This window comes from Mixophyes fleayi, chromosome 10 (genome assembly GCF_038048845.1).
Source record: "Mixophyes fleayi isolate aMixFle1 chromosome 10, aMixFle1.hap1, whole genome shotgun sequence".
In the NCBI taxonomy this organism is placed as follows: Eukaryota; Metazoa; Chordata; class Amphibia; order Anura; family Limnodynastidae; genus Mixophyes; species Mixophyes fleayi.
The window spans coordinates 22558505-22586402 of NC_134411.1; the positions used below are offsets into that span (position 1 = coordinate 22558505).

General features: G+C 40.3%; 1 protein-coding gene across 3 annotated transcripts; it reads left to right on the forward strand.

Moving 5' to 3' along the window:
• Positions 1 to 644: 644 nt before the first annotated feature.
• Positions 645 to 20382, forward strand: RCN1 (reticulocalbin 1). 3 transcript variants are annotated; one of them, XM_075188046.1, is made up of 7 exons: positions 645 to 711; positions 3501 to 3749; positions 5968 to 6161; positions 8151 to 8329; positions 11118 to 11178; positions 17704 to 17903; positions 19833 to 20382. In XM_075188046.1, the coding sequence occupies exons 2-7, from the start codon at positions 3529 to 3531 to the stop codon at positions 19938 to 19940; spliced, it is 963 nt and encodes a 320-aa protein (XP_075044147.1). In that variant the 5' UTR covers positions 645 to 711; positions 3501 to 3528; the 3' UTR covers positions 19941 to 20382. The 3 variants fall into 3 exon arrangements, with proteins under 3 accessions (XP_075044147.1, XP_075044146.1, XP_075044145.1); XM_075188045.1 differs by lacking the exon at positions 645 to 711 and adding an exon at positions 731 to 791; XM_075188044.1 differs by lacking the exon at positions 645 to 711 and adding an exon at positions 876 to 919.
• The last annotated feature ends 7516 nt before the right edge of the window (positions 20383 to 27898 follow it).

A 27898-nucleotide genomic window follows, 5' to 3' on the forward strand; every position in this document is an offset into this window, starting at 1 on the left:
AAGAGCGGACGTCCCTTTAGCGACTTTTTATAGCCATGTTCTCGTGAGCAATGACTGTAATTTCGTTGTGGATCGGTCGGAAGTTTATACACACTACACAGCGGAAACGAGATTGGAACGACAATATTAAACGGTACGACCAACCAAATGAGGCGACAATCGTCCATTTGGGCAGACTTTCGACCATCGTGTCACTGCACACACTGACCCGACTTTTGAACGAGCGGTCGTATGTCGGCTGTTTGAGCCGATTATTGGACGAAAACAGTGTAGTGTGTACCCAGCTTAAAAGATTACACATAGTAATTATTATTCTTAATATAAATAAATATATATTTAGAACAATATTTATAGTAATCATTATTCTAAGTATAAATAAATATATATATATATATATATATATATATATATATATAATTACCTTTATTCTCGGGTACATACATTTATATTTATGCAATACTTATTCTAGAGAGTATTGAACCAGTGTGCCCTGTATAACATCATATATGTGAGTGTTATTGTACAGATCCATGTTGCTGGCTGTGACTGCAGCACTAGTATCCCCAGGCTCCGATGCAACGTGGCGCACTGGCCCCTCCCAGTCATTGACTCCATCCTGACCAATGGGAAGCTGTGTAACAAGGGGGATTCCAGAACGTGTCGTCACACCGGGTTGGCTGAAAGCGGGTTCTCATCCCCTGTTCGGATCAAGTAAGTGCAAATCTGTAATTGCTCAGAGTGGGTGTAAGTGAGTGTTGGCTGGAGGACTGTGCGGCACAGCGGCTCAGAGGGTGTGTGGGGTATACTGAGAGCTGGTGTCAGTGTCCTGGGAGAGAGCTTGTAGTGGTCTGAGTGTCCTGACATACTACTGCCTGCCGGGGAGTGACTGTATGTACCTGGCTGCAGCTTCATCCCAACAGTGAGTGGTAGTGAGTGTGTGCTTACACTGGGCTGGGGGCTCTGCACCTGAGGCTGTCTGGGGGGGTCTGCACCTGAGGCTGTCTTGGGGGTCTGCACCTGAGGCTGTCTTGGGGGTCTGCACCTGAGGCTGTCTTGGGGGTCTGCACCTGAGGCTGTCTGGGGGCTCTGCACCTGATGGTTGTTGGGGGAGGGATGGTGTACGGTATCTAGGGGAATCTAAAACCTGAGGGGGTCTGTGTGAGGACAACAACCTGAGAGGGTCTACAACCTGATGTTTGTTGGGGGATGGTGTAACTACAATCTTATGATATCTAGTGGGGTCTACAACCTGAAGGTGTCTGGGGAGTCTGTTCATGAGTGGACTGAGGGGATGCTGAAGCGGGGTCTCTGCGTGGGACTGAGGGGATGCTGAAGCGGGGTCTCTGCGTGGGAGCAAGGGGATGCTGAAGCGGGGTCTCTGCGTGGGAGCAAGGGGATGCTGAAGCGGGGTCTCTGCGTGGGACTGAGTGGATCCTGAAGCGGGGTCTCTGCGTGGGACTGAGTGGATCCTGAAGCGGGGTCTCTGCGTGGGACCGAGGGGATGCTGAAGCGGGGTCTCTGCGTGGGACTGAGGGGATGCTGAAGCGGGGTCTCCGTGGGACTGAGGGGATGCTGAAGCGGGGACTCTGCGTGGGACTGAGTGGATGCTGAAGCGGGGTCTCCGTGGGACTGAGGGGATGCTGAAGCGGGGACTCTGCGTGGGACTGAGGGGATGCTGAAGCAGGGTCTCTGCGTGGGACTGAGGGGATGCTGAAGGGGGGTCTCTGTGTGGGACTGAGGGGATGCTTAAGCGGGGTCTCTGCCTGGGACTGAGGGGATGCTGAAGCGGGGGGTCTGCGTGGGACTGAGGGGATGCTGAAGCAGGGTCTCTGTGTGGACTGAGGGGATGCTGAAGCAGTTGCTATGTTTGAGAAGATCTGTACTGCTCAAGCAGATACGCATAGTCAGAGTGGAGCTGTTTAAGAAGGAGTAAACCTTGGTAGCGATAACAGTGTACATTATAAGGGGGCAATTGAAGTTATGGTGTTTAAGTGTGTGATGAGAGGAAATCTACGCATATTACCTCTTTGAGAGGATGTTGTCAACTGTGAGAGTGCATTGAGTGGAAGCAAGATAGTGAGCACATGTTGAGTTCAAGGTGGATAAGTGTAGATTAAGGGAAAAGTGCGTAAGACATAGAATGGAGAATGAATGAGAGGGAAATGTGCACAAGCTGTAGCGTATAATTTGAGAGAATAGTATGACTATAAAAGTTAGTTCATAGTGATATTGACAAGTGAATGTAGACAGAGAACATTAGTGGGGGAGGAAGTGCTGGTATGTAGGTAGGGTGGTAAACTTTAGAATGAGTACATGTTCGTAGACAAACCGTGTAAGAGCTCATTGGAAAGGAAGTGTTTGAACTATGAGAGAGAATATGTGCAAGAGAGTGAGTAAGGAGTATATGCAGGCGAGTGAGGGAGGAGGTGTGTGTGTAAGGGAAGGAGGAGGTGTGCGTGTGGGCGAAGAAGGGGAGGGGGTGTGCTTGTGGGCGAGGGAGGAGGAAGGGGAGGAGGTGTGCATGTAGGCGAGGGAGGAAGAAGGGGAAGAAGTGTGCATGAAGGGGAGGAGGTGTGCTTGTGGGCGAGGAAGGAGGTGGGCGAGGGAGGGAGGAGAAGTGCGTGTAGGCGAGGGAAGGAGGATGTCTGCGTGTGGGCAAGGGAGGAGGTGTGCGTGTGGGCGAGGGAGGAGGTGTGGGCGAGGGAGGAGGTATGCTTGTGGGCGAGGGAAGAGGTGTGCGTGTAGGCGAGGGAGGAGGAAGGGGAGGAGGTGTGGATGCAGGCGAGGAAGGGGAGGAGGTGTGCTTGTGGGCGAGAAAGGAGGTGGGCGAGGGTGGGAGGAGAAGTGCGTGTGAGCGAGGGAGGAGGTGTGCTTGTGGGCGAGGGAGGAGGTGTGCGTGTGGGTGAGGGAGGAGGTATGCTTGTGGGCGAGGGAAGAGGTGTGCGTGTAGGCGAGGGAGGAGGTATGCTTGTGGGCGAGGGAAGAGGTGTGCGTGTAGGCGAGGGAGGAGGAAGGGGAGGAGGTGTGGATGCAGGCGAGGAAGGGGAGGAGGTGTGCTTGTGGGCGAGAAAGGAGGTGGGCGAGGGTGGGAGGAGAAGTGCGTGTGAGCGAGGGAGGAGGTGTGCGTGTAGGCGAGGGAGGAGGTATGCTTGTGGGCGAGGGAGGAGGTGTGCGTGTAGGCGAGGAAGGGGAGGAGGTGTGCTTGTGGGCGAGGAAGGAGGTGGGCGAGGGAGGGAGGAGAAGTGCGTGTAGGCGAGGAAGGGGAGGTGTGTATGTAGGGGAGTGAGTGAGGAAGATGGGTAGTGTATGTAGGTGAAGGCACATTCAGAGATATGTATAGGTGTGTCGCCTGAGTCGTGTGTAATATTACAAGTGTATGCTGAAAGTTGGGACATACTATGTGCATGTGAGTTAGTGGGAGGAAATATATTGGTGAGTGCATGACAGCACGTACGTGTAAATGTGAGTGTACACTAACAGTCCTGTTTCTGTTCTTGCAGTTCCTCTGCTGCTCTGAGGAGGAGGGCGATGGAGCCTCATATATTCTTGTACTTGATGCTGCTATGTGCGGTGGAGATACTCACTAAACCCACCTTCCGCAAAGAGAGGATCCGCCTGGACCCCGAGCTCAACAGTCAAGTCCACGAGGACAACCAGAGTTTCCAGCAGGATCATGAGGCTTTTCTGGGGAAGGATGAAGCCAAGACGTTTGACCAGCTCACTCCAGAAGAAAGCCAAGAAAGACTGGGGTGAGTCTCAACAAGGTTCCTATAGGGCTTCCTGATCGTGTAGCCAGTGGCTAGTAAACGGTTAATGTGAGGACACTGTGTATATATAAAGGACATGTATGTTATGTATGGTGTGTAATATAGCTCCTGCAGGCTGCATAATGTACGGTTTAATACAGACAAGCAAGTACTTCCTGAACAGTTAGTTCCCTTTGAGTGAGGTGTGGGATGATAGAGGAGTGTCTCTTACCATGCTGATAACGTGGCACATACACTTGTGAATCTGTGAGTGTTGGCAGTGCATCAATGAGCTCCATTCAATGGAAGAATTGAAGAGGAGGCTTGGTGAGATGCTATCTGCAAGACTACACATCACTGCCAGCCATTCATTGTACTTCAAGTTTAAAATAGTCACATGCAGTTGTTAGTGTAATGACTGCACAGCAGAAGAGAAATATGTTGTCCTTTTTTTAATGTAATCCTTTGCAAATGGTTAATTTTTGACCGTTGAGACACCACAGTAAACTCTAGTGAATGATCTCTTAGGGTTTATACACATGGACTTTCAAATCAAATGTCCAAACAACAAAGCCTAGTGAGACTGGGGCTTCAAAATATATATATAATGTAAGCAAATAGACCCGTACACATTGTTTCTGACAAGTGTTCGATATACGTTTCGTCACGCTCGTTTTCACATTGCCTTCAGTCGTCAGGAATGTTAACGCTTTGTACAAACGGGTTCTATGAGAACACTGGTCACTGTATGAAGTATGTAACGAATTATGTTGAGATGGAGAAATGAACACATTTCAAAGCTCCTCAGAAGTCGAGTTTATTTTGTAAATAAACAAATCTTATATATAAATGTAGCACGTATAACATTGTCTTTTAACGCTGGTCGAATCTGCTGCCGTTGAGTTCATTAAGGAACGTAAATGCCGATACGTGCAGTGTTTTGCGTAAAAATTGCCCAGAACCGGACCATACGCCGGTAAGCGCAAGAACATCCAATTCATCTTCTCACGCAAAGGTCACTTACGACAGACTACAATTTCATGGTCAGAACGGGGAGGGGACTTTGGCGTATGCACGTAGTCAATACAGTAAGTAAGAGCGAGCCAAGCCCGAGCGCAGACAGCAGTGTCAGATTCAAGCTTTGGGCATCTATAAGGTACATGATTTTCTGTCCTATCACTTGCACCAGCTACAGGTCAGGTGTAAGTACAGAGTGAACGTGATGACGGTCGCGTATAAATGCTACAACATGTGTTTGCAATCTGGAGCAAGTGTTAAAATGCATTTTATGTAGAGTAGACATTAACATTCTGATAAATGTATTTTATGGATTTTTCTTTTAATGATTTTTCATTAATGTCTGTATTATTAACAGGTGATAATTAAATCCTTTTTTTTTTTTTCTGTGCATTATATTGGGACTTTATATTGCACCAATGTATGGTTTGTGTCTCAATACGGCAAGTGCCGTATATGCAGAGAGTACCTACAACTTTATTTAACAAGAGATGTCTCTTCAGATCCACTTGTAGTTGAATACGGACGTACGTATGCCCGATTTACACTGGTTTTTTAAAAAAAAATGGTCAATACGTTCATTTTGCATGCCTTAATTATTTAGGCCCATAATGTGAATGTCAAAAAAAAAATCATGAATAAGTTTTACTTACAATACTATAGTTAACAGCATGGTTTGCTATTGAATCATTGTAATTATATGAGGTCCCTTAGCTTGGGTGGGTTGTGTAATCTGATAGTAGAAGTGTTTACGATGAAGGGAAACACATAATACGTTTTCTGTGTAGATTGTTCCTATGTCTAGCAGAAGAGCATTTGTATCTCGCAGTGTGAACAAGACACAGATCCGCTTTATACTTTGAATACAGTTGTATCCACAGAGCAACTTTTATGTCATGTCCAAAGACAATAAAATACAGCTCTGTCCTGATCATTTAAAGTTACTGCTAGAAAGCACAGAAGGAAGTCAGAAATAGAAAGCAATGGACACAGTAAAAGTTGCAAGCGGATGAATGCAAACCAGCAGATTAAATTTGACTAGAAATGGACAACTGCTTTTATCTTTGTAACGTGTGCTGTCTGTTGGACAACTGCGTGTTTTAAATGGACCCTTTATATGACACGAAGGAAAGTCTGTCGCGTAGAACCATTTTTGCCCACAACACAAATATTCATGTTTATGCTGTTAATTTTATGTTCACAGGAAAATAGTCAACCGAATAGACAGTGACAGTGATGGATTTATTAAAACGGAAGAGTTGACAGCATGGATTAAACGCGTCCAGAAAAGATATGTGTACGAAAACGTGGCGAGAGTTTGGAAGGATTACGATGTCAATAAAGATAACCAGATATCCTGGGAAGAGTATAAGCAAGCCACTTATGGGTACTACTTGGGTAAATCAAATCTGTTTTGTATTTTATGTGTTCAGTTGTGTTGTGTTTTTTTATTTGTTTGGAAATAAATGCTGAAAAATAAAATTTTCAGTAGACAATATTTGGTGCTAGTGTCTGCTAACTACCATGATTGGCTACCGCATAGTGTAGGCTTTCTAAGGGCATGTTTAGGTGGTCAGTTTCAGAGAAATAACAGGCCATGATCCCGCTTTCTGCATGAGTCAGTTGTGCACACGGGTAACAGTGTAGACTGCGTGTCAGATCAAAATCACGCATGTGCTGTACTCCAGCGTTTTGCTTCCACCCTTTGACAATCAGTGGCCGGCTTTCTGAGAAGTATGGCATTACTCATTGAGCAACTAATACATGATTTCCAGTTTAAGCTGCTTTTTAAAGAACTAAGTAAATCTAAAAATAATATTAACCTGTACTAAAAATTTGAAAAGTGTTCGTTCAACTAATACATGGGATAATGCACTGCCTACTGTAAACTATGAGGATATTAGAAGTCGCTGAGATGTTCCTTGACCATATAGAGGCTGACGGCTATTATAGAGGCCACGTTAATCAAGGGTGACTTCTAAAATCATTTTAATTTACAGCAGTGAGTGCGTAATACATTTTTATGATACACAAGTTTTCCTAATGAGCACTGAAGTGATGATATCAGAACGAACCATTTATGCAGATATTAGTTACAGCCGTTTATTCATCTATTGGAATCATTTGTGCATTATCGGTATATAATGTGCTAACTTTGATATAGCTGTGCACTTGTACTTATGTATACAAAGGAAACTTAGTGTTACAGCAGCTGCATTGTGTGTTTATTGTAGTACTTGTGGCAGGACTGCTACTCTAGCATGTCTCTTATTTACTATATATTTAAATTGGGTCCACGAGCTACGCAAGGTAGAGGCAGACAGTATTTGCCCTAAGACAGTCTTGTCGCTAATTATTGGTGAATTATTAGACTGACTATCCGTTCAGGCCTCTGCTGTGAGCGGGTGACAGGCCCACTTGTATTGCCATGAGAGTCAAGTTAGAGTGCTCTTGATAGACATAGTTCACCTGTAGTAAATAGGAAGCTTTTAACTTCCTTGCATCATAATAATTATTGGAAAATATTTACCCCTTATACAATTAAAGCTCCACATGGCGCTTCCGTAAAGCCCTGGGCAAATGCCCTCCTTCCCCAATCTTTTTGTGCCCAGTGGGTAACACTTGTGCAACATGTAGAGTATCACGGAATTGACAAGTGTCAGATATTTCCCATTGTTGTATGTTCCCTAAAAAATGTTAACGATTCTACCTGACTCTGTGGGGAGAAGAATACGGTTTAACTTTAAGACTAACGGCCGGTCAAAATATTGTTCTAGCCATTTCTCAACTAGTCTGTTCATTTCGTTCTGGTACAATGTGCTTAAAACCAACCATAATTAAGTCTATAGACAATGTAATTTTAGTACAAGATAATACGTTCTCAGTATAATGCATAGAACTCAATTTAAGTATTTGTAATAGTTGGAGTTTTTTTTGTGTGTTACTGTAAACTAGTTAACATGTGTACTAGGCAAAATGTATTATTTTCTTTGCTGAAATATTGCAAATTGTTTTCAATGTAGTAAACATGTTACTTTTCTCTATTTATCTTCCAAACTGCAAAGTATTATTTATTTTCTTCTAACCATTCAGCACCGTACTGATCACTTATACGCTCTATATACTGTATATAAACACTATCCCTGTATAGCAGCATATCGCTTATCTATTGCTCCATAACCCCGAGCTTGTTGATATAGAAGCAGGACGAGAAGAACTGAACACAACTGCCCTGTATAATAGTCTGGTATAATTTTGCTTTTGTATAAGTTTTATGTTGGTTTATTTCTAGTATGCTGTCTGTGGGCTATGTTTAATAACGCAACTGGACAGTCAAAACCGATTGCTAAGATAAAACCTTTTATCCTTCTCTGTGTCTGGCTTCAGCAAACCCTGAAGAGTTCCAGGATGCAGCCGAGCAATTTAACTTCAAGAAAATGTTACCTCGAGATGAAAGGAGGTTTAAGAAAGCCGACCTTAACGGAGATCTAGAAGCAAATCGCGAAGAGTTCACTTCTTTCCTTCACCCGGAGGAATTTGAGCATATGAAGGACATAGTTATATTGGTAAGAATATAATCCTAGTACAGGCCTGCCAAATTGGGAACGGTTTTAGGCAGGTTACTCAAGGGCAGTGTTGGCTAACCTGTGACACTCCCTGTGTTGTGAAACTACAAGTCCCAGCATACCCTTCCAGCAATAAGCTGCTATATATTGACAAAGCATGCTGGGACTTGTAGTTTCACAAACACCTGAAGTGTCACAGGTTAGCCAACACTGCTCTAGGGTGTCAGTGCCTATTGTATTAATTTACGGTCATTGCTGTCCGTGTAACCCTGTGGAGTACCTTGGGTACCAGTCCTGTGTCCTCTTTGTTGTTTAATGTATTCTTAAGTGATATCACTTGTGTTATATAAAGGATGGTATGCGCCTTTCTCGGGTTGTACAATGTAATACGGTTGATACATCAAAAGTTGTAAATTAAATGCTGAATGATTAAGAGAAATTAGAGGAGTAGACTAAGTCTGCAATGTTACATTGAATATATCAACGTGTAAAATAATGCATGTGGGACACAGAAAATCTAAAAGCAGAATATAAAATAAATGTTGATGTAATGTCAACAACATGACAAAAGGAGGACGATATGAATGAAAGCAAATTGGGTAGTCAAGCAGTGGGGAAACCACTTGACTGTAGAAATAGAGATATTAATAGCAGACAGATGGAGTTTATATTGTCCTTTTATAGGTCACCGCTAAGACCTCACCTTGAGTAGTGTATAGTTCTGTAGGAGCCTATCTGCTCTTTCTCTTTTAAACACCCTGTTGTCCGCCTATCAAAACAAAAACCTATCTCTTGACCCCTCCTCCTTTCTTCAATTACTTACTGCCCAATATATCTGCTCCTGGTTACCTTCAAACTACTCGAGTGGCTAGTTTATAACAAAGTTAAGGTTCAACTGGGTTCCCGTCCTCTGATCTCCACTGCAACTGCCCTCACTAAAGTTACCAAAAATGTTGTCTATCACTTCTTTATGCTCATCCTCCTGGACCTCTCTGCCTCTTTCATAACTATTGACCACTCTCTGCTCCTGCACGGTCTTCACTCCATGGACCTTCATGGCTGCTTTCTCTCTTAGTTATATTATTACCTCTCCAACCAGTTCTCTATCTTTACCATCGGCTCCTGCTGTACCTTTTACTCGTTCGGGTCCCACAAGGCTACAACCTCTGTCCTCTGCTCTTCTTGCCGTACGCTACCTCCCTTGGAGAACTAGTCTACTCCTTCAGTCTCCTGTACCACCTTCACGCAGATGACACCTAAATCTATCTATCTTTCTATAACCTCTTCATATCCTCATGGGATGTCTCATTGCTACCTAAAGCTAAATATGTCTAAAACTGAGCTCATAGACTTCCATCCTTCTAGAGTCTCCCGGACCCCCGACACACAAATACCTGTGATGCTGTGTGCAGCACTCCCTCTTCTTTTACTCATGTTCATTGCCTGGTTGTCACCGTTCCTTTACTCCTCATATCCAGTCTCTCTAACAAATCTGCTTTCACCTTCAAAACATCACCAATGTATTATTCTTTCACACTCTTGAAGCTACCAAAACTCTCAGCCGTTCACTAATTTTCTCCTGCCTTGACCACTGTACACCTCCTGTCTGGTTGTCTCACCCGTCCCTCCACACTTCTCACCATTAATAATGGATTGACAATGGTGGAACAGTGATGAGATTGATTTTTCTCTCCCGCTGGTCCACTTTCTCCTCCATGTTATGCCAGTCTCCGTACAGAGGCTCTCCGTTCTGTACAGAATCCAATTCAGACTCCCCGTCCTCACTTACAAAGCCTTTGTCCATTCACCCACAGACCCTTGAGCTTCTTGAACCCAGACCCACATATCTGACCTCCTGTCAGCCACCTCTTCTTTCCACTGTCCACACGCATGGATTGTTCGATACCTCTGCTAGAAACAGAACAAGTACATACAAGGATGATTAAGAAGGTAGAGGTGTGCAAGGGTGATGGGCATGGAATACACTTTCAAACCCATTAAATTATAAGCTCTTAAAGGCTGCTACCTTGTCTTTTAGTCTGTTCCCACCTCATCCACCTTTGCGTCCTTACTGTGTCTTGCATATTATGCTTAATGTCTTGGTATTATTGCATTTAGGCTTCTTGAATGTTTTGTATTTTCCTTGTTGGAAGTTTTATGTTTTATATAACTATGCTCTTAATAATTCAATAGATTGATAAAATGTTGCCCCAATAGTGTTATGGGTGTGAACTAATGTCCTATGTCAGACACTGTCTTTTACTTCTTTCTTTCATTGGCCTCTCTGAGATCTGCATTCATGTTTTCTGGGTAAATGTTTTACATTAATATCTTGTTATACAATCGCTTTTAATGTTTTAATTTGTGTATAATTTTCAATGTAATGAGTTATGTCTTGGTACTCCAGATTGTCGCTTAGATGTCCGACAACCATCCGTTTATGAGCAGAGAACACGCTTTCACTCTGAGCAGTACTAAACATAGGCTGGTAATGTTGTAGGCATTCATCTTCCAAAATAAAGTAGATTATTTTTAAATACTTTTCATCAAGTGTACACACTGTATTAGGTGGTTGGCATCACCAAGGACAGCAGAAACGCTCGGCAAGTAACACCTTTCTCTTAAATGGGGAGTTTTGCCCTCCTTTTTTTTTTTTTTTTTTTAAATAAAATCTTGTGGTTGAAATGTTGGTCATTTGCCGGCCATCACAATTGCCAGCCGTGCATCTATTAAATTGCAGTGTAAATGATTGCAATATTAAAAATTAAAAATACACTTACTCCTGCAGGAGACCCTGGAAGACATTGACAAGAATGGAGACGGGTATGTTGATGAAGATGAATATATTGGTAAGCTGCCTGGCTTTTCTTTGTTACTTAGACCTTAAATTAAAAAAGTAATTTAAAGGATTTTGGGCAACATACTTTTAATGGGATAAGTCATAAATTTCTCTGTGAATTGAATGTGGGAACACTTGTGCAACGTACGTTCAAAGACCTCTCCACTTCTGACAAGTCCCAGGTAGTCCTGTCTACCACTCACACGCATGTTCCTCCGCTGTTATCTGAAGTCGGATAATTGCAAAGCGGAAAAAAGAGGACGTTCATCCCTGCTCCCCTCTCGGAGCTCACAGTGCAGTCCTCTTTCGGAATCCTGGCTTCAGAAATGTCTCAGTAAAGTGTGTAAGATTAACATTAGAATGGCTTAGGACAGCTCTGAATAGATGTTTCTAAATGTCAGAACCCTTTGGCTGGTGTGTGCTTCCAATTGTTTTGCCATCACTGGACTCCTACTGTATTTCCTAGCCTGAGGGTCAACGTTTTGGACCAGGAAGGTTTTGATCTGTTTTTGAATCATTACAACAACCCCAGGGGCAGAAATGCCCGTTTAGAATTAAAGGAGATCTAACCTGGGTCTCTAGCCAGTCTGCACTAATAAAAGCTGGCACCAATAACGACTCAATGGGTAGTTACTATTACATCCAACATACATTCAATCTGCTTTGGGTTGAAATTGTGTCCTTATTTCTTCTATAAAGTACACCGATTGTTATATCGCTTCTCTCTGGGACAATTAATGCACCAATTGCATGAAAGTAACCTTTGTAGGAATCTTGAAAAAGTGTGATGTTTGTTATTGCCCTATTTGTTTGATTATTTTCTATATTTCACAGTTAAAATAATTGTTCCAATGTGCCACAAAAATAAACCTGTATCTGCCCCAAAAAGAGAATAAAAGTTTTTTACCTCTTTAACATGAAGAGGAATCTGAAATTGATATGGTAACCACTGCAAAGCAAAGGGTCTCTCTTCTGAGCCAGTCAAGAGGCTCCTCAGTGGTCATGTGATGGCAGAGGAAGAAGGGGGGTAGAGTTTTATGCTAGGAACATTCCAAAGCCTCTGTGCTTATTACATTATATGTTGCGTGAATGTGGTTGCCATGGTAATCATTTGTCACTTATCATCATAATTTATTTATATAGCGCCACTAATTCTGCAGCGCTGTACAGAGAACTCGCTCACATCAGTCCCTGCCCCATTGGAGCTTACAGTCTAAATTCCCTAACACACACTCACAGGCAGACAGACGGACAGAGAGAGAGAGACTAAGGTCAATTTGATAGCTGCCAATTAACCTGCCAGTATGTTTTCGGAGTGTGGGAGGAAACCGGAGCACCCGGAGGTGAACATACAAACTCCACACAGATAAGGCCATGGTCAGGAATTGAACTCATGACCCCAGTGCTGTGAGGCAGAAGTGCTAACCACTTAACCACCGTGCTGCCACTTGGCAAACTTTGAATGAAACACTTAAGAAAAATGAAGAAACAAGGCTGGTCATTGATGTACAAAGTATGACTGGTCATTTGAAAATTATAAGCAATATTTGTAGTCCTTCCATGGTTACAAACTTATTTTTGGATAGTTGCAGAACATTGGGACTATATGAAAAGTTTGGAACTGCTACCTAGATTTGCCTGCTCACACTGTGAGAATCAAAACTTGGCTTTTTCTTATATATATTTAAATATATATACATCGGATTTGAAATAATGCAGGTGTGCTTAAATTAGACCTATAATTGTGTCCCTTTGTGTATTATGAAATGAAGCAGAAATACATCCGACTATAAGAGCAGGCAAACTGTCTCCCAAGACGCTTAATGGGCTTTTGGCAATTAAAATCTTTCCTTGGTCAAAGTTCTGCCTCGGTTGGTGCTTGCCTACTGCCATGCTGTTATCCCAGCGAGCGCAAAGTGGTACAAATTGTGTATATTGTTTTATATACAATGTCACAGTACTATAGAAGTCAGCACCCCACGTGGTAATGACAGGATGTGTTCCCAGAGTGCTTTGAGTAATGGAGAGAGGTAAAGTAATTTAATTTAGGTGTTGATCAAAAATGTTGTTTTCGCAGCAGTAGAGAGAGAGAAAAAAATGACATTGTTATTTGAGGTTTACACAGTTTTTCTGGCCAAATCAAAATTGACATAATGAAGCCTTTCTTTCCTCTCTGATTCTTATTCCAAATCTTATATGCTGTATAACACCGAGGAGACCTTTTAATGTTGCAGACTTCTTATTTGTTTTCTGTGTGCAAACTGTACTTAGTCAGTCTTTGACTTTTGAATGTTTTTCATGTATACAAATATTTTTTTTCCCCCTACATTTAAAGCTCAGGTCCTGCTTATGTAGAATTATATGCTAGTTGTCTGCATGGATTATTTTGTGGCTGTCAAGACTAAAACATTCTGTCTGACTGCATTACACTAACAGTCATAACCACGTCAAAATGAGGGAACATGCCATCTTATTTTGATAAACATGATTGTTTTCATTAAAACATAGTTTGTTTGTTTTTTAAGCTTCAGGCAATACTAACTGACAAATATGCATCTCCAAATTCTTGGGTGTTTTGATAACATGTCTGTACTCAATTGCTAGGTTTGCAGTCTCTCATACGATATATATTCACGTGTGTGTGTGTGTGTATATATGTGTATATATATATATATATATATATATATATGTATATATGTGTATATATATATGTATATATGTGTATATATATATATATATATATATATATATGTGTATATATATATATGTATATGTATATATATGTGTGTGTGTGTGTGTATATATATATATATGTATATGTATATATATGTGTGTGTGTGTGTGTGTATATATATATATATATATATATATATATATATATATATATATATATATATATATATATATATATATATATATATATATGTGTTGTATTTCCACTGTGATGTATTCAGCTGTAAGTAATAGAATACTGATCAGAAGATATGATTGAATTTAAAGAGCACACCTCATCATTGTATTGTAAAAATGTTTTTGTTTATTTTTATTTTTTTTGTTTTTGTTTTTCCTCCATTTTTAATTTGTTGTGACTCTGCAGCCTTTTTAGGCTTCTGCACCTTGTATTTTAATGAGGCCACTGAGCCGAACCTTCTGCTCATTGAGCAGGAGAGTTGTTTTGTTTGGGGCTCCCGCTCTGACTAGTAACGGAAACAATACATAGAATTTTGCAGGACACTTCAGGAATATTAAAGCACACACTATTTGTTTCATCAATATGGAGCTGGCTGTAATGCATTAGGCAGTTTGTTCAGTACATTTTAAAATCAGCATTTGTTATTTAGTTAGGGTCAATAATATTATCACCAGTAGGTTCTGTGACCAATATAAAATAAATTAAACTCCTTTTGTAATATAGTAACTCCTTACTTACTCTGGTTGCTATAGGCAACATCTCCTCCACTTTCTCAAACTCATAGTTCAGTAAATATATCCCTCAGTCTTGCTATACAGCAGAAAAGTTAATAAACTACAGATCATATCAATATCAAGTTTTATTTCCAATATGGCTTCATGTATACGTACGTTAGACTTCCTGCAACTCTTACTAAGTACATTTAATACATATTTATGTATCCTATGAAAGTTGTATTCATTATTGTTGTGTGGAATATAACAGAAATCTGCTATGCAGTACAGTTGTATCCAGAGAGAAGACTTACATTATATCACAAGACAATGAAAGTAAACAATCTGCCTGAAGATATAAATACTTGGCTGAAAATGAATTATGATGGCTTGTAATACCTCATTCATACTGCACCAAAATCCCGGGGTGAGCTCAAACGACCCGAGTCTTGGTGCAGTATGAATGGTACAAGTCAAAAAACCCGGGTCTAAAAACCCGGGTCTTCAACCCGGGATTTATCGAGGGGTAATTCCCGGGTCGGACCCTGCACTATGAATGGTGCAACCCGGGTTTTTCAACCCGGGTTGCACAGAAAACAAGCTGATTGGATGTCTGCCTGTCTCTGGAGGATGATGTCATCGGTGGGAGCCCGTGGAAGAAAAAAAAACAGTCACCTTTCAATGACACCACCATTTTTCAGCCAATGAAAACTGCTCTGGTGATGACTCCCACAAATTGCCAGGGCACAGACTTGTGCAGTATGAATGGGGTCAACCCGGGAAATTCCCGGGTCCGAGGTGCAGTATGAATGGTGTTTCTGAGCTGGGACGCTCCGAGCCCCTGCAAAAACCCGGCTTGAAAAACCCGGGATATTGCCGGGGCGGCAGTATGAAAGCGGTATAACTAATCAACTGAAAAAACGAAGGGGTAGGTTGACAATTTTTGCCCAAAAAAGCCAAGTGCAAATGTAATTGTACTTTTGCACAGATCCCAAACCCACCCTGTAAATGTAGCTTTAGGTATTTTATAGCATAGTCAGTCATACTTGTGAAGTGTTATATATTAAAAAAAATAAAAACAAAATCTAAATCCACTTCTCTTTCTTCTCCAAAACAGTGCAGGCCTGGTGGTAGATTCATCAAGCCTTCTGGGAAGGAAAAGTGGAGGTGTTGCCTATAGCATCCAATCAGATTCTAACTTTTATGTATCAAGTACATTCTAGAGGATTCAACTGTAGCTGGAATTTGGTTGGTTGCTACGGGCAACACTTCCACTTTTCTTTTTTAGAATGTTTGATAAATCTACCCCCTGCTGTGTATTTCTCTGAGTACGTGTGCAGTTACTTCTAAGCAGGAAGTTGGTTGATGCAGGGGAGCTATCTCAGTGTATTACAAATATAAAAATCACAGCATTATTAAACTATATTTCTCAGTGTTTGCTTATTCAGAGCGCCTTCACATACTGCTATCAGGATATTGGACATGACTACGGAACAACCAAATCTGTTTTCAATTTGTCTGCACACTAGTGGTACCAAACTTCAACAATCTGATTGTTTGATGGACGGGCGGAACAATTCTAAAGCTAACAGCTCAATGTTTCTGGTTGGCCGGTGATCAAGATCCGAGTGTGACACCATAAGGCAAATTACTCACGGTTTCTTCACCCCTTCTGCACTCTTCAATAGTCTATTTCCATCACTCTTTTCACAGGGGTTGGGTACCAATTAGCGACTAGTAAATCCGACAGCAGTTTGACCGATAGGAAAAGTGCGATTTTCATCTGTCCTACCAGGAGGTGAGGACGACTGCTTGAAATCACTGTTACAAAGATTCCGCCGAATGAACATCCCGGCGCCTGCAAATCACGTCCTGTTAAAGTGCGACCTAGAGATTCTTGCTCTTAAGGTGGTCATTTAAGGAAGCGGCACCTCTACAATGTTTAGTCTACATTGGAGCAAAAAAAAAGGCACACCCAGACTAATGCTGTTGACCTCTTGCTTGCTGAACATGTCCTCATATATGGAAGATGCGGCCTTGGATTCTGAAGGCTAACGCAAGACTTTTGATAATAGAGAATGTACAGTTTATGTGGATATTTACTAAGAAAAAAAAAAAAAAAGGTCAATTTCTATGTCTTCCTGTCATTCCTCCTTACTTATCGATGTTCGCATATATATCCATTCTCTTTTCTTGGCCTGTGTTACACTAGGGAACATTCTTAGAAACAATTATGGGATGAGTCAGGCTCGGTAAATTGGTAACTATAAAATTAGAGCCTGCAGTTGGAATCTCTGAGACCTCCCCATAGAGAGAACAATTGTATTCATCCCCTTATCCCACAGATTGTGAAGCTGGACGTGACTAATTTAAGATCCTTTCTCCGTTCCTCTGCATTAATGTGACCACTGGCAAGTATATCAGACCAAATCTTTCAATAGGGAGCTTTTGTGTTGGTTGAAACATGAGCATGCTTCTATAAATGCATGAATTAACGCTGAGAAGATAGGCCTGTCCTGTTAGTTTGCTGGAGTGTCTAAAAAGAATTAGGATGATAATGTTATAAATGCCTCTCTAATTTAATTTATATTCCTTAGACCCATCACTCCGACTCAATTTATTCTAAGGACTGATGTGAATGAGTCCTCTGTACAGCGCTGCGGAATTAGTGGCGCTATATAAATAAATGGTAATAATTACATGGGAAAGGTGTTTGTAGCAGCTCTCGCCGTTCTCTCTCCTATGCAGTGCCGCCAGCTTGGTCAGAATCACGCGGCTTCTTCGTTCGGTAATGTCCAGGAAATCTGCAACTCCATCGGGAGACTAAGGGATCCCTATGCAAACCTCCTATCTATGACCTCAGACACAAATCAAATAGCGGCACTCCACCCAGGTCTTTAGAAGCCACTGCGGCACCTGTATTTCTAAAGCGTGGGGGACACTAAATGTTGTTTTTTCGTTTATAAAAAAAATATATATATATATATTTTGTAAGGTGGCTTTGCAATATATAAATAAAAGGGTCAAGTGAAATAGGGACCTGGGCTACAGCAGTTTGATGAGAAAATATGCAAACAAGTGTTGAGCAAATGATTTGCTAATTGTAAATGTGCCCTGTCTGTCTCTTTAGAGGACATGTTCTCCCACGAAGAGGGGGCCCCAGAGCCTGACTGGGTGGCTAATGAAAGGGAGCAGTTTTCAGACTTCCGTGACCTTGACAAGGACGGAAGAATGGATAAAGATGAGATCCGCCACTGGATTCTTCCTGAAGATTATGACCACGCGCAGGCAGAAGCCAGACATTTGCTCCATGAGTCGGACTTGAACAAGGTATTCCTCTTCTGCATTATATTCAAGGACAAGGTTCTTTGTGTGTGTGTTTTTTTTTGTTTTGTTTTTTTAATTGTGCCCCTGTCTAGTGGATGTTTCGACCATGGTCCATAGGGATCTTTGTCAGTGATCCCTATGGGATGGAAACATTGGAATACAGACCACTCATTTATTACCTTCTGTCTGGAGAGGGCCTGTTATTATTTCTAACATTTTAAATATTATAATGTGCTTAGACCATGCTATATGCAGAATTTTTCAGCAATTGGTATTTAACATTTTAAACAGTACCTTTCAATATGAGACGTTAGATGTGAGAAAATGGTCCATGGAGGGCAATTATCTAGTCTGGATTAAATATTTGATGTTAAAAACACCTTTTAAACATGAATGATTTCATTTCAAATTCTTTCGTTGTACTCCACCTTACGAGCAATTTTTAATGTGTGATTGACTAGTGTCTGATCACTTTATTATATTCAACCTCCAACTCTTGCTCCTCCGAGATGTCCCCAGTTTTGAAGTTGGCCGATATATAGAACGACCTTTTTCTGAGCTCATTGTCCCATATCCAGAGATGATTGTGCTTGTGGTGGCCTGTGATTGTGTGAGCACAGGATGGCATGTGTGATGTGGGCAGTGCCATGTTGGGAGGTGGGTAACGGAAGTCAGCAGGATGTCACAATCAGGCGTTTGAAACTAAGCTGCAGTAGTTAGAGGTTCTCGAGGTTGCTTCTCCAATGACCCACATCAACCATCTGCATCAGCAGGAGCCTTAATTCAAGTTAAAACCTGAGCCCCATAGCATCACGGGCATGCAGTCACTGGTAGTAGCTAGAGAGATGGCCAGGGGGTGCTTGCGTTTGTGCCTTTTTGGGAGCAGCTGGGTCTATTGCAAAATTAAAAGGAGACCTCCAACTAGGACTGAATACTACTTCAATTAGTTACGGTAGGTTACAGAATTCTACTAATGTGAAATCTGTTATTTCCTGCCCGCCCCCGAGGTACCCGAGGGCTTCAAAAAGACCAGATGATTTGCTCCTCTCTTCTACCGCTTGTCAAACAGCCAACAGTGCTCTTGATGCTGCTCCTCCATCAACTTCTGGGAGAATGGAAGGTGTGTCAGGGGGATATCATTGAGAACATCAGTGTGCGTTTCATCCAAGCTTGCCTTAGTAGGAAGAGAGAGTGCATTGCTGAACTCTTAGGGGTATATTTACTAAACGGCGGGTTTGAAAAAGTGGACATGTTGCCTAGAGCAACCAGTCGGATTCTATTTATCATTTATTTAGTACATTCTACCGAATGACAGCTAGAATCTGATTGGTTGCTATAGGCAACATCTCCACTTTATAAAACCCACCGTTTAGTAAATATACCCCTTAGAATCTGTCTGGAGCCTGGCTGAATCCAACTGGGAAAAATTCTGTATTAGATGGTGTTATCCTTTAAGCTATAACAAATGTTTGCTTGTACGGAGTGTAAACCTTCTTCTGGAGTATTTTAAGGATTCTCAAGTTTGTTGCATCAATATACACTATTCTTCCGCTGCATTCTTTTGGTATAATCAATGACCAACCCATTGGCTATCGTAGCAGAGGATTAAAGTAGCACTATGAAACGGTAGTGAAATGCTTCTTGTCTTTTCAAATTCATCAATTCAGCTGTGATTAATGTATCTAAGCCAGGCCTGTCCAACCTGCGGACCTTCAGGTGTTGTGAAACTACAAGTCCCAGCATGCCCTTCCAGCTATCAACTTGTTGTCTACCAGCAAAGCATGCTGGGGCTTGTAGTTTCACAACACCTGGAGGACCGCAGGTTGGACAGGCCTGATCTAAGCTGTCCAAATACTGTCATTAGCTTTTTTTTTTTCATGAGGTAAATCTACACATAAGACCCCATTTTAATGTTAATCTTTTCCCATCCAGGATAAACTGTTGAGCAAAGATGAGATCTTACAGAACTGGAACATGTTTGTGGGCAGCCAGGCCACCAACTACGGAGAAGACCTCACCAGGAACCACGATGAATTGTGATGACGTGAAAAAGAACTGTGACTTTTTTTGTTTTGTTTTTTGTTCACTTGACTTTTACTATATCATAGTATTTGCACCATCACAAACTATACTATATTTATTACCTCAAAATGGGTGGCATTACCCAGAGTTTTTGGTTTTTTAAAGAGATCTATGAACAGATTTAAATGTGACTAGGAAAGCTCTGTTTTATATAGTTTGTTTTTGTTTTTTTTTGTATTTGTTTTGATTTTTTATAGCTTTTTGGTTTACTGTAAAATGTATTAAAGCAATAGTGGCAGTTGAGTGTTTAAACTAGTTATGTGAATGTAAAATTAGGTTGTTTATTTTAATAACCTCTGCCATGTACATATAAGTCTTGATAAAAGATTTTCAAAACTTACGGATTAGGATTTTTTTCTTTACTGTATATTGAGGTTCAAACTTTTCATTGAAGTACTGATTTTTAGTTTTCTGTATACAGACTACAATAATAATGTCAGTATTTTAATAAAACCTTTTATAAGAAAGATTGTGTGTTTTCCTTAATTTACAAGGACCGGGGAATTAGGAATTCAGTTTTGACTACAAGATGAGTTCAAAATGACTTTTTTTTTGTTTTCTTTTAGCCTATATTTCTATATTCAACATATCCTATACTGTAGCTTACGCATATGATTATACATAAAAAAAAATCTTTGCTGTTTTTCTTTTCATTAAAAGATGGGATGCAAATTTAAATAGAAATTTAATTTTAAAATGTTTAATGGTAGTGTTTAATAAAAACATACAGTAGTAAATTTATCAAGGCTTCTAAAATGGAAAGTTGAGATGTTGCCTATAGCAACCAATCGGTTTCTAGCTATCATTTATCTGGTACAGTCTAGAAAATTATATCTACAACCTGATTGGTTGCTATGGACAACATCTCCACTTGAGCAATCTACCCTTAATCTCCATATTAAATGTTAAAAATCCAGGTTAAACATCTAGAAAATACCCTTTTTTTTTTTTTTTTTGCTAGTCTATAACGTCTTTTTAACGTTAACAGAAATCTTCTGGTACTATTGCAATCTGCCTATAGTCTGCAAAATTCAGTGGTGAACCATTATTCCTTAATTAAGATATTCAATGTCCTTTTCAATGTAATTATCAAATCTTATTTTGCACGCAATCAAGACTACAATAAAACATTTTGTGGTAAAATATTGCTCCTGTGGCTTGCAGGTAAATATCAGGTCACCCAGCCAGAGTGAATTTAATTACGCCACGGTTGTAGCACAATTTCTGTCTCCCTATATCACTTTTAAATTGCATACATAAAAATTAAGTCAGTCTGAGAAGCAAGATAAAGGAAGAATAATTGGGGAAAGCATTAATGTTCTGATAAACGGTCTCATTTTAATTAACTACACTGGTGTGAGTGAAAGCGTTCTGTTTGATCCGGAGAGTAGACCTGCTGCCTGGGTGTGATTTTTGACACATAATCTGGGCATTGTGAGTCCTATATACTTTGCTGGTCATCTCTACTGTTTAGGTTAACTTTGAGGTGAAAAGGTCTTACAGTACTCAGAGCAACCACTGTTGTAGGCTATGCATGCACTCCGGTTAAAACTTCAGCGTTTAAGAAGCGTTTCTAATGCAGGTTAAGGAGATTGGCAAATAAAAATTGTAATTAAAGAAGACTGTTTATATTTGTGTTTTAAAATGCATTTAAGTTGTGTTACATTGCAATGGATTTTATTTGATTGCATCTTGTATGATTTCAGAGTCATTTAAGGTCAGTAAGGCAAAAAAAGTAGTAAATGTTCTCCTGGTAAAACCATGTTACAATGCAAGGGATGCAAATTTGAATATTCTTTTGTAATAAGTTAAATACTGGCTGTTTTTTCATCTAGCGCATACATACTTGATAGCTTTATTGTTTCCCTGAAATTTAAAGTTGATCTAGGACATGCCCTACCGCAACTATAAATCTGTCCCCACATTTTAATTTTACCTCCCCCTACAATGCAACATGGTTTTTCCCAGGTGCAAAGTTACTCTTTTTTTTATGCTTTGCTCTCCTTAATGACTCAGGCCCTTAGTGTTTCTGATGCATGCATGAAAACTTACAATGGGAACACACTGCAAACACAATGAGATGTGGTTGTCGCATTTGAACATGCATTTTCCTTGACCAAGATACCTTCATGTTTTGTTTTCGATGCATATTGAATTTGTCAACATCTACAAAACACAATGCAGTTTATATGCATTTTTACTTTTTTTTTTTTTGTGTTTTTTGACCCATTGGAAAAACCTGTGTGTATCTTTCCTTATCAATAAGAACAGCTAAATGCCACAGCTGGAATGAAATCGTACATGGAATTCCTGAAAACTCAGCGCTATGGTTTCTGATCACTCTGCTTTTACAATGTGCACCTCGCAAAGTACTATCTGCATATTTCACTGCAAAGTTGATTTTAGAATCCTGAATACGGAGAGAGCAAAACGTTAAATGATGTGGAACTAATTGAATGTGACTGAAAATTTGAAGTCATCCATATTTCATGAATACCTATTGAAAGCTAAATATAATTTTTTTATTTTTTTTTTGGTCTGTATTTTCCTTTGCTAATATAAAGGTCTGTGTTTTTAATCGTTGTAGTAATTTCATTCCTCTTAAACCAATTTAAAATGTTGATGATTAACATTGAATAATGTAATTTTTTTTTCTAATTTGGCTACTGAAATACTAATTTTAGCAGTCTCTCCACCCTTTTTTTTTTCTTAATAAAATTGGATCATCAGTGGCCCTTGTTCTATATATTGCGATCTCAGTATCTGCTCTTATTTTGTGTGAGGTGACATGGACAATTCAAAAAATAAAAAAAATGAAACTTTTTAGGTACTAGATACCATCATGATTTAAGCTCATTTTTAAGCTCCACCACATTTGAAGCACTGGACTTGTACCTATATGGTACTTAAGAATCTAAACCATATTCGGAACATACAGAGATGTTCTGGTAAGGACATTTCTGTAACTCTGTTCTTCATTGTAAAGTTATTTCCAATGATTAAATGTCATTAACGTTAGCTCCCACCATTTGGAATTAAGGAGAAAGGGTATGTGCTGTCTCCTGCAAGTAGCAAGTCATTGGACAACAGCAGGTGCTAGGCAATGAAGGGCTGCATTCCCTAATGTGATGTAACCCCCTTGAAATGTCTCTAGTCCCTGATTCTATTATTATTATTATTATTATTATTATTATTATTATTATTATTATTTTTTAGATGGTGTCACAAGATTTCCCATCGCCATACCATTTTGGAAATAGAGCATAGTCCAACAACCTAGAGGGCAAACGGACACATTTTAACCAAGCAGAGGAAAAATACAGGACATTCGAGGAGCATAAATGCAAGTTTAGTAAGGAATTTAGCATTATACTTGTAATTGGGACATATTAGTTAAGGTATGGAGCAAATGTACAGAACAAACAAGGACATGATATAAGAAGCAGACAGCACAGGCGAAGAGAGCTCTGGTGTCAATTTATCATCTAATGTGGAGGGGGGAGACAGACAATGGAATGCCACACAGAGGAAGAATGGGCAGAGGCAGGCTGGGCCAGCGAGAGTGAAATATTGATAGGTGACAGGTTGGCTTTGTTGGAAAGGTGTTTTTTTTTTTTTTGTGTTTAACATTTTGGAGGCTTGTGTAGAGTCTGATTGGGCATGGTAGTGTATTCCGTAGGTGGGGGGCAGCACTGGAGAAGTCTTGGCGTGGGATGTCGTTATCTGGGAAAGTGAACGTTGGCGGAGAGGGTGAGAGGGAGAGTGGAGTGAGACGAGGTCAGAGATGTAGGGGGAGGAAGAGTGGCTGAGGGCTTTGTTAGGACAGGGTGACAAGTTTGAATTGGATTTTGGTAGGGAACATGGGGTTCCTGTGTAGGGATAGGCAGGACCGTGTAACGTCAGGATAGGAAAATCAGTCACTCCATGGTGATCAGGATGGGTTTAAGTGGGACGAGACATGTGAGGGAGGGGGGCATACATGAAATTACAGTAGGCATGGCGGTAGATGAGAGAAGTGATTATAAATAACTATATGTCCGCACCACACTTTCTGTGTCAGGAATTTATGGGTAATGGGAGAAAACTCTAAAAATATATTTCCATTATCTTATTATTTTATTTGTAAATTAAATATGTATTGCAATGTTTTTCTTTAAAAAACAAAATAAAAAAAGCCTCGTTTATCCTCACATATTCTTACGTTAATTCTAATTGTGTTTGTGTTGGTTTTGTTGTCCATTTATTACAATATTTGAACAGGTGTGTCAAAACAATAAATCACATGGTATCTGTGCTTGTTAATGTCACAAAAGTAAAATGCATAAAATTAGCATCAGACACCTTGCTAGATACGGGAGCAGATTTTTTAAAAAAATATAAATTATAGTAAAAAGAAAAAAAAAAAAGGAGTGCTCCACTGTGCAATTAATTACTTTATTACAAATCGCCACACAAGAGAAATTCTTTGTACCAGATAAAAGCAGTAAACAGAACAATAGTCACATGAGGACCACATCAGGTTACCGTCCATGGGAAAAGCTGCAATAAATCTGTTACCCTGTTGGGGATCCCTCTGGTCGCATAGGCCATGACACTACGCGGTTTGCCTGAGGATGGATATAGCAGATTAAAATCAATTTAAAATATTTTATTTGCATAATGCATTTTTTCAATTGAAAAAAAAAACTTCAAATGCATTTTAACTATAATAATTTTTTTAGTTGAACTGAAAGCCTAAATTTGCCTTACACACATTTTATTCCTCTATGAGCCTATATAGACTATAGGAACTAAGAGTAAGTTAAGTAAGCTTTTGGGACAGGCTTATGTGTATGATATTCCACCTAAAACTGATCTTTGGTGGGTGGTATTATATTTAAACTAACAGCAGGTGTTCAAGAGGAATGACACAGAGGGGCATGATTTAGGAGTGGGTTATGTCTGAGGGTGTGCATAGTCTTTACACTCATACCAAACATAAAGAACTCAGTAATTTACAGGCTTCCCTGTGGTCTCCCACAACCTTTGCTCTTTCGGCAATCAGTGGCGATAATGGAATACAGAAGCCGCTGGTCATCTAATGCCCAGCACGCGACTGTGCCAATGGAAGGCTGGGAGGTGGTCTGGAGTTAGAGTATGCAAGAAGGAAGAACAATGTAAAGTAAAGGAAAACATTTCAATAAAGGACTGGGCAGAGGCAGTGGGAGTGAGTTAGGGCTCCCTGCTCTGTGTGTTTGGTGCCATATCCGCAGTATGACAATGTGTCCACAGCACCAGAGTCTACTGGCCCTATAGCCTAACATTAGTAGAGGCTTGGTCAACCTGTGGCTCTCCAGGTGTTGTGACGCTACAAGACCAGCATGATCTGTCAGGAGATAGTCAGCCGAAACTTGTAGTTTCACAACACTTAGAGAACCACAAACCGGTCAGGGCTGGATTAGTATATAAAGAATCAACATTTTACAAGATTTTCTGGGACACTTTGGTGGCAAGTATGTAGGCAGACGTTCAGGGACTACAATCCTCCTCATGGTATGCTTTTTGAATTTGGTTATAATGTAATTTGTTTATTTTCAATGCTCTAGTTCAAACAATTACCAAGGTCATAAGAACAAATAGTGAGAATCGTATCCAATATAAAGTATAACTGGAACATTTCCAGTAACAAAGCTTTTAAGTCCTGGGTCTGTCCCAGGAAATTAGTGACAGATGACAGCTGTGGAATATAGATGTACAGTTTCCCATGTCTTTTTCTTTATTCAGGCTGTTGTTATTAATTTATGATTCTGGACCACCATGGCAAGTTACATGACATATAATGTAGTGAGCAGAGAGGCTTTGGTATACTGCTCTGAGCTCTGTCTGCCCCGTGACATCCTCCTCCTCCCCTCTCACCCGTCATGTTACATGCTGAGAGATGTGAGCTGTGTCTGTGCAGCAGACTGACTGTGTCCGGGAGCCATTCTTCTTGGCCAACCAGGCAGCTGGAAAATGACAGATACATGCTTGAAAGGGTACGTAACATGTCACTTAAATAAAAAAACAAACAAAAGAAATCTTCAATGCGGGATTGCTGCTTTAATAATCCAAATTAATAAACTTACACCATCATTTATTTATAAAGCGCCACAAAACTCTGCAGTCCAGGACAGTTGGTATATCAAATTATACATACAACAAATCATGTATAGAAATGAACAAGGACATACAACAGCAAGGTGTAATATTTATCTATATAGGAAAGGAAAGGTATTTTTAGAATTATTAGCTCAGCATTCTAACCACCTTCTGTATATTTCTGTGGTTGTTTTTAAACGTAATTTTTCTGAACTGTTCACAGATCTCCTTTAAGTCGACTGTGAAACCATTGACTTGCACTTGTTCTTGTTTCTGAATAAGCGGGACAGCTTTGTGCCACAAATGTACACAAAGGAGGCGTACCCATGGCATAGGCCGAAAGTTCATTTTAGCTACAAAGTCATTGTCAGTAGAAGAGAGATTTTCACATTTTCTTCTTCCAGACAGAAAAAAAGACTCCCAGAGGACTTAGAACCAAGCTGTTCCCTGTTTTGACTTTTTAACTCCATATAAGACAGAATGGTTTCAGTATGCATTGCTTGGACCTTACTGCCAGGGATGTTTTTAGATACATGAAGGAGATCAAATGACATTGGGTAGCTAGAACTGACAGCCATGCTGTATATTGCAGAGATATTTTGGACTTTCTCTGAAATATAATGGTACATCATACACTATACAAGGTTATTTCTGCCCTATGTTTTACTAAACCTTGTATATGGAATACTACGTCACCTGCTGTAAAATTGGAGAACTCAGAGAAGACCGTCTACAGGTAAAGAGTTGCAGGCTAGGTGGGTTTAAATGGATCATGGAAATTGTTTTGGATTAATAGATGAATACGCATTTATTTACAAGAAAATGATTCCTAGTCTCTGAATGAAGATAAATCCCTGTTTCTCTATGATGGTGGGAGATAACTCTAAAACTGAGATAACTATAAAGCCAGCCTTCTACAGGTTGTGACCCCAGTTCTGGTTTTTCCCAGTGACTCCTCATTGGTATTTCCATTAGATTAAATATCCTTTCACTGTACAGGGTGATCCCCTTTGACTTGGATACCAAGCTCTTTCTTCTAGATATCATACAAATTTCTCAAGGCGTGCACCTACGCTCTCGCTTAGCTCTATGAAGCTTTACTCCGATGACTAATGCCATCTGAAGGTGACATTAGCCATTCAATCCTATGGGGAGAGTTTCGCAGGAGAGGAATCAATTCTATGGGGAGAGCATCCAATCTCCTCTTTGCAGGAGAGGACATTGGCGATAAAACCATATATCTTTGAGTCTCGGGGAATGTTGGTCTGTTACCTGCACTGTCCTAAGTTAAAAGTGATGGTTAGACATCTTTCCATTGACCTTGGCTATACTTGTTTTATGTCCTTGTGCTGAGCAAAACGTGTTTCATTGTTATCAAAAGATTTGTGACCTCCCATCATTTCAAGAACAGGAGAGAAGCTCACTCTATCTAGCCTCTGGGCTTCCCTAATAGGCTTCCATGTCAGTGATCCCGGGTTTTCAGTGTGTCATCTGGACCTAATGAGTAGAATTAGAGATGAAAAAATGCTCAAGCGTAGTTTTGCATAAACTTCTATTACTTTTATAGGATTCTGTAAAAAAGGTTGTACTAAACACTTAAAGATTATTTCACAATCAAAATAATGTTTAAATCACTTCCTCCTTATACAGGAAACTCCACAATCTGCATTGATTGAGAATGAGGATATGCTTCTATTGCAGATTTAGTTATTTAACCATGCACTTCCCCCACTGCAAATATAAGTATTTAGAAGTCACCAAGTACTTCCCTCTCTCTCCATCTCTCCCCCTCTCTCCAT

What these genes read in the sequence shown, in the direction of transcription:
- RCN1 (XM_075188044.1), top strand. Translation starts at nt 891, where the DNA reads ATGTACCTGGCTGCAGCTTCATCCCAACA. An exon ending in TGATGAAGATGAATATATTG is followed by an intron (nt 11,179 to 17,703) that starts GTAAGCTGCCTG and finishes CTGTCTCTTTAG; the next exon opens with AGGACATGTTCTCCCACGAA. An exon ending in ATGAGTCGGACTTGAACAAG is followed by an intron (nt 17,904 to 19,832) that starts GTATTCCTCTTC and finishes TTTCCCATCCAG; the next exon opens with GATAAACTGTTGAGCAAAGA.